The sequence below is a fragment of the Centruroides sculpturatus genome, unplaced genomic scaffold, assembly GCF_000671375.1.
Source record: "Centruroides sculpturatus isolate CEXI.00-Female unplaced genomic scaffold, Cexi_2.0 scaffold1489, whole genome shotgun sequence".
In the NCBI taxonomy this organism is placed as follows: Eukaryota; Metazoa; Arthropoda; class Arachnida; order Scorpiones; family Buthidae; genus Centruroides; species Centruroides sculpturatus.
Genome location: NW_019385678.1, coordinates 59,807 through 71,228, shown reverse-complemented (window position 1 = coordinate 71,228; position 11,422 = coordinate 59,807). Strand labels below are relative to the sequence as shown.

General features: G+C 32.3%; 1 protein-coding gene across 1 annotated transcript in view; it reads right to left on the bottom strand.

The window, feature by feature from the left end:
• The window catches only part of LOC111641134, a gene marked incomplete at its 3' end in the record, with an annotated part of 42,476 nt that extends 40,904 nt beyond the window's left edge, over nt 1-1,572 (bottom strand). The window contains exons 1-2 of the mRNA XM_023387255.1: nt 1,486-1,572; nt 1,154-1,198 (exon numbers count right to left, since the gene is read on the bottom strand). Coding sequence (XP_023243023.1) covers nt 1,154-1,198; nt 1,486-1,533 — 93 coding nt within the window. The remainder of the gene's footprint in view (nt 1-1,153; nt 1,199-1,485) is intronic.
• Nucleotides 1,573-11,422: the final 9,850 nt, after the last annotated feature.

Genomic DNA, 11,422 nt, shown 5'->3' with positions numbered 1-11,422 from the left:
GCTTTCTCCCCTACCGAAGATATATATATATATTTATTATTTTATATGACTTTGTAATTTATAAAGTAAAATAAGTACAATCCAAACATTAAGAAAAAAAAAAAAAGATGAATTTCAGTAAAACATCTTAATTTAAAACAGAATACTTAAAATTATTCTAATTCAATTTTACATAAAATTTTTAGATTGATATTCAAATATTTAAAGTACTGGAAAGTATGCTTCATTCAATTCAACGTATAACATTTTTATGTTACATTATAAAAGCTATTTACAATAGAAATACAAATTAGAGTTGATTGCCGGTAACAAAGATTTAATAATTCGCTACATATATATTTAATAGTTTATTAGCAATCATTAATTATAGTGACCTAGTTCTATAATAATCAGTTTTTTTGCCATTTTCTAATTTATTCACCAAATTATTTTAAACTTTAAAACATTTATAAGTCTAAAATGTCGTAACATTATTATTTTAACTATGTCATCTGTATTTATTACTTAAAAAAAAAAAGTAATTTAAGTTGTTATTTAAAGTATTACAATTAAATCTGTAATAATTTACAGTTTATACTTTAATAAAACACACATATTTGATTTTAAATGGAATGTCAATAGTATTAAATTAAATAATACTAAATATAACAAATTTTAATATACAAATATTTATCTTCCTATCAGATGTTTGTTAATTTTAAATACTGTACAAGTATATGAATGATTTTAATAACTTTGTATCGACTTAAAATAGCAAGAAATTTGTTAAATATAGAAGATACTCGACTAAAATATTTATACATTTTCCTTTTAAGCAGGAATGTATTTAAAAACATTTATTAAGTAATCTAGACACACAGTGTAGATAGAAAAAAAAACTTGTTTCATACACATGACTACTTAAATTCACTTGTAACTTAAATAATTTCCGTTCAGACAGTTAACAAACAACGACCTTGCATTGTTTATAACAAATGCCTTATTTTGACCTTTAAAGTAATACTAAATTATTCTGATTAATGAACATAAACATAATATACGTCTAATACACACAACATAACGGAAAGATGAGAAATATAAGAGATTATATATTAAAAAATGCCGTAATAACAATCCATTTAAAGCTTTTTATCAACATAAATTACGAACTTACCAAAAATGGACGTACACATCGCCAGACCAGGCGCCATGTTGTGTTCTGTAAAGCAAGAACTTCGTTAATTTATCTAATCAATTTAAAGTTAATAAGAATGACAAAAAAAATATTAGAAATTTATCTCGAATTATTATTATATAGTTTATTTTAAGAAAGATTAAATATTTATAAAACTTTCATGTTATAGAAATTTATTAATTGTTAGTATTTCTTATCGATATTTTTGAAAAAATATTTTAATTTTAGAACTGTGTAATAATTAATTGGTTATAATGTTATTTAAGTATAAAATGACGTTTTGGAAATTAGAAAAAGAATGTGAAAATAACATATGGCGCCATATTGAGTCTTTGATAACATCTCGCCTCCGCTGACATGATTTGGTTTCGAATTTCATTTATATATCAGGCTTTTTTTAGTTGTTCTTCTTTTACTGCCTACGAAATGGACATCAGATATACGGAGAAAATATTTGCGATTATGTAAAACGAACTAATAAATGTTTGCAAATAAAAATTTATTGTGCTTTCATTTGAAAAAAATTACAATTAAATAATATATTTTATTCTCTTATTAATAAATGTAACTAAAATATATTTCTCTTTACACGGTTTTCAATATTATGAATTTAAAAAATTGAATCTGATATTTCCTACAGTTCGACAATTAAATGACCCGAGCGCTCTGGGTTCCAGCGACAAAATCCGGGCAAGCAAATCCTCGGGAATTTTTCATGAATGATCGGTCCTCATCCTTACTCAAGGTCGGATTTAACTCTTCGCCGCTGTAGGTCCAGGCTAGAATTTCGTCTGTTATGATGTAAACGCATGATACATTTTGTTTTAATTAAAAATGATATCATGCATATTGGCTACTTTTGCATTATAAGGTGGTCGAAGCTATCAAACTTATGTAATTGCACTGATGATTGGGAGAAAGGAATGAGTTCAAGAAGCAAGATTTTGAAATAATCGAAAAAAGTCTCTTGGCTCCTAGAAATGTCTTTCAATTATAATGAAAATATAACTATTATTAGAGGTCATTAATACCATTATGTAACCTGGATATCGGGTAAACTGGAGAATAATCAAACTCAATCTATGCCTTTAAAAATGCTTGAATTTATTTCGTTATTCTAACCATCGCGTATAAAACAAGTAAACTCGGCAATATTTCCGCAGTTCACTTTTTTCAGCTGTCGAGCTCCATGGCACGGTGGTTAGCATCTCCACTTACGAATCGGAAGGTCTCCTGTTCGATGGGAATTAGTTTTTTTTTTTTTTATGTGTACGTTCTCAAATCTTCGAGAATATATGTTAATTCACTATCATTTACATATTTCGACAATGCCCTCGCGCTATAAAATTGCGAGCTCTCAGGTTAAAAAGCAGTTTTGTCTTGTAATGCCTACTACAGTGTCTGTATGTTCTATGTGTGAATAAAAATCCCTTCGTGTTTACCAAAGACTTGTTATTGCGGTTCACCGTTCATCTACGCGATATTTTAGTGGAGACGCCGAGTACTGTATTTCTTTCATTCCCCTTTGTCATAGTGGAGAAACCATCCAGTCCTCGCCGAAGTTTACGTCTCCAATCCATCAGAATACAGACTGTATTCTTCTCCTGGACGTTCACTAAAAAGAATAATGGCTCAAGACGGCACGAAAACATCAGTAGTAACCTCAGTGACCTCCCCTCTGTAATACAGCACTGTAGAAATCCTTTTACGTTGAACCCAGCAGAATGGTTGAAGGAATACGATAGAAAGCGATATTTAACCGCTGGGACGATGTGGCATGCCTCGCCAATGCTTATTTCTTCCTAACGGTACGACTAGTACGGTTACGTACCTTAATTAAATAATGGCCCAGCAAAAAGATCGAGGTACGACGCTGCACACCGCACCGTGTCATATCAGCCTGGTGATCTTGTGTGGATATTTACACCTGTGTGCATGGTGGGTCTGTCCGAAAAGCTCCTTAAGCGATATTTGGCCCATATAAAGTCCTTTAGACGATTGTCTGATTTTACCTATGAAGTCGAATATTTCGATCCTACGTCCAAGCGGAGGTAGCCAAAGGATACAGTTCACGTCCTTCGCATAAAACCTATCGTGATCCTAATATTAAAGGCATTGACTCTACCTGTGACGTCGATAGTATACATCCTCTTCTGTTATGAGCACAACCTTTTCAATTTCCACATCATAATGATTTATTGGAAAATAATTTGCTAGTAAATTTATCTTTTTACCCTTAATGTCAATGCCATGTCTTTTAGCAAACTCATGTCTTGTAGAACCAGTATAAGTAATCTCAAGACTCCAATCGAAATAATAATCACTGTACTTTTTGGCTGTGATACAGAAACAAGAGCCATGGCTGAAGACGACTATCCGCCTACATTAGAAGATTATGGATGTTCCATCCGAGCAACACCTTCTGTATGTAAAGATGGTTTTGTCATACTGTCTACAGGTGTAATTCTTGCAGCTGCTTTACTAGTCGTTGCTCTTGCATCTTCTGCAGGTATCGAAGAACGTAATTCTTGTCTACTTCGAAATTCTCCACCACGTTGTAATTCATGAAATTGAGCTCCACCAGGAGCGCATCAAAGTCAACATTTGCCGGATCTATGACTCATTCTAGAACTACAGCCAAATTAGGAAGTGCTTAAATGACAGCGAGACGCTGTCTTCTTAGGGGAAGGTTCACTTTTGTGCCGCAGTTCACTTTTTTCAACCGTTAAGTTCCATGGCACAGTGGTTATGAATCGGAAGATTTTCGGTTTGAACCTGTTCGATGGGAATTAGTTTTTATGTGTTTGTTCTCAAAGGTTCAAGAACATATGTTAATTCACTATCACTTACATATTTCGACAATGTCCTCGCGAAATAAATATGCGAGCTCTCAGGTTAAAAGACAGTTTTGTCTTGTACTGACTGCTACAGTGTCTGTATGCTCTATGTGTAAATGAACATCCCTTTGTGTACGTTTACCAAAGACTTGTTATTGCGGTTCATCTACGCGACAACATTCTTAGAGTTTTAAATTTAAGGAAAAAAAGACATTAAACTTTCGGAAAGCAAAAATGTTTAATTGATTTATTTATAAAAAATACAAATACTAGTGTTGTCATTATTTCTTCTTTTCATTATGTTTTTTTTCTCCCATCCATTTGTCTTATTTTAATTCTTGGATTCTTAATAATAATTCTCCATTCCACAAGTTGATCATAAAATTGTTTTCGGTTGGAACATAATGGCGAATGTATTTTAAGTCAGTAAGTTTCGCTTCATAATATGCACGTCATCATCAGGATAAACATTGAGATGGAAGAGTAGGCCTATTTACTGCTCGGCCTTTCGCAAATCGAAACGTGTGCTTCACTAATCTGTCAATAAACTTTGATACAACTATGTATCAAAGATTGGCTAAGTTGTAAACAAAGTATCTGTAAATTGTAAAATTTTTCCTTTAAAAAATGAAAAGAATTTCTTAATTTGAATAGTCTGCCCGATATGTCGAGCTTCATCCCTTCATCCCCTGTCGCCCCTCTGTTTATCTGGCCGGACCCACAATGGGCTTAGTAAAAAAAAGGCCTCTCTAAATGCCCGCGGAGAGTTAAAAAAAGAGACTTTGATCAAGATGCTATGCTCCTGAAGTAGATTCGATCACATCTAATAATCCGTTTTATTGACCCAAAGTCACAGTCGTAGAGCAGGATTGAGTGTCCTCGTAACGAGTAGTAATGGTAAAATATGTTAAAGCAGCCGTCAAACAAATGCGCTGAGTGAATGGTTTCTTCGTACAGTACTGTACCTGACGGCCGGATGACCGAGCCGTCAAGGTGGCATCCTATCGTTCTGGGGACCCGGAATCGAATACGGACGGATCGAAAAATCCCAGGAATTTTCGGGAGGTGGTCCGTCCGGATATGTCGGGCCCCGTTCTTCACCACCTGACCGTCCCATTGTGGGTCTGGCCGAGCCCGTAATGGGCTTGCAAAAAGAGGCCCTCTTAGTGCCCACACTACGGAAGAGTTAAAAAGAAAGTATGTAGACTAGTGAAATTCATTTTTATGCAAGTAAAAAGTTTTTATTATATCATATCAACTAAATATTTAGATATCGAAGTCACATTCGGAGTTTGACTCGGAGTCATTTTGTACTACAATCACGCTCGGTACTTTTAGTAATTTTAAAACGTTAGCGGTTAACGGCGTTTTTTCTTCCTACCAAGTGATCTAAGATTTGTAATGACAGGATCTGAAGAAATTAAAAATTATGTAAAATATCTATGTTACTGTTTGTTCTAGAAGTTTTCCGAGAATAACTCTCACGAAATTTTTTCCTTGTGTCTAGCATCTTGCACTTCTTCGGACAATTGTCCTATTGGAACGAGAAACGAAGATATAATTTTTGATCCGCGTAGTCGCTCTTTGTAAAGAGTGACTGGTTTTGGATATCAACGACAAAGCGTCACATATAACTCCGCTGTTTCCTGCGTGTAGATTTTGAATTTGCTTGTATCGTTTTCGTAGCAGGATGTCAGTGCTTGTAATATAACCAAAAATCGTTCTATTAGGTTCTTGTTAACACCGGCTGTCTCTGAAGTAAGAGTGGCATTCGAAACAAAATGTTCTTGCCGAATTACCGTCGTTGGTGTTTCCACCACCTTGTTTGGGAGTATTCAGAAGTAGACCAGTTTCGGTTCTAAATTTCTCAATGTTTTTCTTTCTTGTTGATACTGACTCTTTCTCTTCGGTCTTGGGCACTTGTCATTTTTTAATATCCATTCGATATGTGAAGAATGAATTCTATGAATCTTATTTGACAATGAAGAGTCGATAGACCAAATGAAAAAGTTTCTTCATTACATTGTCTCATGTTAATGTTAGGTAGATCGTTGATTTGGCTGGATATGGCACTACACATGTAACATTCTTGAGTCGATTTATTTGATATTAAAGCATTACAGATCTTAGTATCGACATATAGTTTCGATAAACTCGTGATTTATCTTTAAAGCAAAATTCTTATATATAATTTCGGTACTTTGTATCTCACAAATTTGGTTTTTGATGTGATACTTTTCTTGTTGGTTTCTTTCACAAAGCGAAAACGAATTGGTCTGGAATATCTGGTAGAACTTGGTCTAAGATTTTACCATAAAATTACCTTTTTCTCATAAGCAAAAGTTTGTGTATGTACCAAAGACGTCGTAATTATATTAGCGTTTTCGAAATTTTCTTCCGAAGCTCTTTGTTTGTATCGACTTATCTCCACTGCCATCCAAACCCCACTTGAAAACGTTGGTAATATTCTTCAAATTACATTTATCTTCTAGAAAAAACTATTTAATCTCATACGTTGTAATTAAATATAAGATTATTTGACGATAATTTAAATAAATTTCTAATATGTTCAATTGAAACATATAGGCTGTGTCTTTAAGAAGACTATGCTTGAAAATGGAGTATGAAACATTATCGTTTTAGTATAGAGAGAAGTTCTTCAATAGGCAGCCATCTTGACCTCTCGGTCATCCGGTCGTCGTTTTATTATCATTATGATTTTTACTATTCATCGGTATTAATCCAAAGTTATTTTGACAAAATAAGCCTGTAAATGCCAATATAGAGCTGTTTGCTTTCGCCATCTTGTTAGGTTGTCAGACGTTTTAATAAAAGCTTGTTAAACCGTTCACCGATGCATCGGTTGTGGCCGAGACCGATGCAAACTGGAATGTACCCATTAATATTCGATTGATCTAGTCTGGGCTATGCATTACGTCAAATCTTATCCCGTGACCTTCACGCCGATCGGCGTGAGATGGCAATTTACTTTTGCCGTCGATTTTACTGTACATTTTCTTAGAGATTGCGCTATTGTTTTATTGTGCCATTATAAAAGGATTATTAGCTGGTGCGCTGTTGTAAATGATTGGAAGACGGAAATAAGCCTAGAACTGACATCCCGTTTTCTCTCAGCATAAACTTTCGCGCGCTTTTTTAACCTTGATAATGGCTGGACATTTTTCCTTTTCTGTTTTTTCCTCCTCTCTTTTTACCAAATTATAGATCTCGCGATGGAGAATACTCCTGTAGGATAATAGACTACCCAACTACGCCTTAAGTTGCTGAGAAATAATAAGGTGATAATAGTAAAATCACAAAGTTCACGTACAATAGAAGTACGAAAGCCATCATGAAAGATATTCCGGACCGCAAAAACTCCAAAATGATTTTGAAAAGAACTCCGAACCACTATACGATATTAAAGACAGCATTAATAAAGAAGGAAGAGCAAGAGTGTACAGGTTCCTTACGAAAACATGTAATTAGAAATCACGAAAAACTATATTGGTGTTACTACAAGAAATTTGTGAATCAGGCTGAAGGTGCACAAATATAATGTTATTTAATAAGGGATTCAATGCCACAGTATTATCTCAGATGGCGCAGGCTGAAGGCTCCATAGTAAAATGAGAGGAAGCAGATATTGTCAAGTCCTTGCACTCCCCGACTTTAGCGATGAGCGCAGAAAATATTTAAATTTATAAGAGCAAGCTACGAGATACGTGCGTTAATGCAAGGGATGCAGAAGGGCTACATTTGCCTGAAAGTACTTCGTTAAAAAACTTTTTAACGATTATCCCGAAGAACTCGACTTCTACTGTACTATTTTAGATGGGTTTTTCTTTGCATTTTTGTGGGAAATCGAACCTACTTTTTAGACCCATCTAAAAATTCTCTAATCAGTTTCGGAAGAGGAGAGGACCTAATTCTTGCACCCGGTGAAAACGGGTAAAATCGGCTATATAAGATAACCTTTGTAGTTATATAAACCAAATTCTACAATATAATACAATAGAAAGGTACGAAACTAGCTAATCTTAAAACGCAATCAAAAACGCAAACACCCGCATCTTAAATAGTATACAGTAAATAGAAGCAGAGTTCATGACGGTAAGCCTTAATCCTAACCATCTCCCCAGTGGGGGGGATTTCAACACGTATATTATATAAAAACACGTGCGTATTCGAATACAACGTAGTGTCAAAATTTCAAAAACTCGGTAGGAACAAACGAACATTACATTTTTATTTATATAGATAGATAGATAAAAGATGATCTGCTTTAGTTCATNAGAGAGGGAGAAATTGTGCACTTCCTTTTGGTGTGTTGTCAGTGCTGACCAGAGTGGGTAGCTGTGTGGCTGGTCAAGAACCAGTGGGGTGATTATAAATTAATTGTTAGGTGCCTGAGTGTTGCTTGCTTGTTTGAGAAATTAAAGTTCAAATTGTGTTGTTATGTTGTAAAAGAACTGTGTACTATTTTTAGACCATGTAAATGGGAACATTTTACATCACATTTTTTACAACATTTATCATATTTTATTACAAGAATTTACAAATATGGAAGTTAACTATATGCACTATCATAACTATTCAAGCAATAACTTAAACAAATTTACTTAAAGAAGTCTAATCTCTTTCAGATTATTCACAACTTTCCTTTCAATCATCTCACTCTTGTAAAATACATTACAGTTGGTAAAATTTTCTTCTAAATATTTTCTCACCATACTTAAATGAAATGGTGCATCTTTATGAGAAACAGATTTTGTTGATTCATGAACAATTTCCGTTTTGTCTTTTCTTGTCCATCTTCCTCCATCATATTGCATCTGCATCTCTACTTCATCAACCATACTCCATATTTCAACAAATACTGTAGCAGGACTGTAGAGTCAGAGTTGTGGAGTTTTGGCATTTTAGTTATTGTCAAAGTTGTCAAAAATCTGCTGACTCCAGACTCCTTTTTACTTTCTCAACTTGTTATGTATATAAAGTGGAAAAGTATTGAAATTGTGTCAAATGTGACTCTCTGAGTTTTTGCAAATCTACACATTTGGAGACCTAAACCCAAAAAATGTCAGAGAGGAAAAATTCCCATATGTGTGTTGGCATCTAACTTGTTTAATTTCTTTATTCTCTGTTCTGAGATATTAAACAATATCTCAGAATGGGTAAAGATTAATAAACAAAATTTGGCACAGTAGCTTCTGTATAAAAGGGCATTAATGTTATTAAATTTTGGTTTTTTTAATTAAAGGTTGACACAGTGGAGACATAGAAAAGGTAATGTGTCATATCTCTTAATGAATATTTTATTTGTTATTAGCGTTAAAAATTTAAAAAAATAAAATAAAAGACGTCTTTACCTCAAAGTAAGCTTTTATGCCATTTTATAATAATACAGTAAAACCCATTAAGATGTTCTCGCTTAATATGTTAGAATGTATATGGGGACACGATTTAGTTCAACTACTTTGACTTAAATAACTAACTCCTGTGTTAAACCATCTGACTCCGATTCTGACCACAGAAATTTTAGGCTTCAAACAGGGTGAATGAAATCATGCCCCCCCCCCACACACAGTCTAACATCCACACATATAGAAAAAAATCTCAAATCTTTTTCATATCTCAAAATTTCAAGGTGTCCTGAGTCCAAAAATGTAAAAATTTGGGAGGGGTCATTTTTTGACCAAGCGCTACACTTTTCCTCTGTTATATATAACAGCCGGAAAAGAAAAATTATCGAATACATATTTATATATTACTTAGAGAAGTCTTCTAGCTTTGGAATAAAAAGTTTCTACGCTCTATCTTTATTACAACTCTATTTATTGAATATTTTATTCTGAGGTCACATGATGACATCAGAATTTCCGGGTCTCTTTCGGTAACAAGTCTGCCCCTGATCAGAGTTGGATGTTAAGACAAAGTCAGAGTTAGTAATTTTTACACTAATCCATATCCCTCGTAGAGAGCCCTGTTGCCATGCACCCTGGGTGGTGACATACCATAAAATTAAACACAGACCCTTATAAATCTTTCTTAGAATTGTGCTCACTTATAAAAACTTACTCTGGAAAGCCACTGACACTGTATTCATTTAATTAAATGGATTGCTCTACTACCTGGTGCTTTGTTAACAAGAGTCCAATTTGTGTAAAACATACTGAAGAAAATTGGGAATATGGAAAAGTGTTCTCTTAGACTGCTCCCTTATATGATGCTCTGTTAAGTGGACTTGACTGTATACAATTTAATTTAGGTCTACAGTTATTTTCATATTTTCCAATAATTGTTGATAATTTAATCATATTGATAAATAATTTAGCTTTTTTCATTTGAAATTCAATAAATTATTATTATTTCATAATAAATATCAATTCTAAACAAATATTTGAATTTATGATGAAAATAAAAACTATTACTCAATGTAATTATTATTTTTTTAATGTTTGCAGTATCTGTATAATAAAAATAAAAACAAAATATCTATTATATTTATTAATGCTATTCTAGCAATTCTTGTAATTCTTGCTATTTTTAACTGATAAGAATGTAGACTATTCTTATTTTTCTCTTACTCTCACAAAACATTCTATATTTCATGTTAGTTAATAATAGAATATATTTCATTACTTATACTTTTTTAAATGATTACATTTTCCTTTCTTCTTTTAAAAAATAATATACAATAAGCAGCAGTTTTGTGTAAATTAATGTATTTTGTATGAAACAAACTCTATATACATGTTCCTTTAACTGTAATAGTTAATATACTGTATTTTAAAATTTTGTATTGTAATGTTCATCCTATTTGATGTTAAATTTTTGTATGAATTTCAATATAAATCATGTTTTCTTAGTAATAATATATATAAAAAATACATATTCTACTCACATATTAAAATATATTCTATATGTAACTAAATTTTACACTATTTCTAGTTGTTTTTATTAATCAATCTGTATTATTAATCATTTACAGCAGTTGAAACTATTACTCATTCCATCACATAATGCTGATTCATAAACCTCTATCTAATTTATCGTAACTTTTCTTTCGAAACTTGATTTTCGACTTTAATTATATTTAACAAAAATGACATTGTTTAAAAATAATAAAGATGTATAAAAAGATACCATTTTGAAACAAACTGATATTATTAAATATTTACAATATAAATTATTACATAAAGTATATTAAACATATTGTTCTATTTATTGTATATAACATTATTATTAAAATCACTAAAATATTAATAAAGTAAAAACAAAAAACTGAATTTGAAACAATTCAATATACTTTATGTGGAGAATGTCAGATGAAATACAGATGTATTTCTAAATTATTTAATAATTAATTTAAATACGTTAAATAAAAAATATTGCTAATAAAATTATA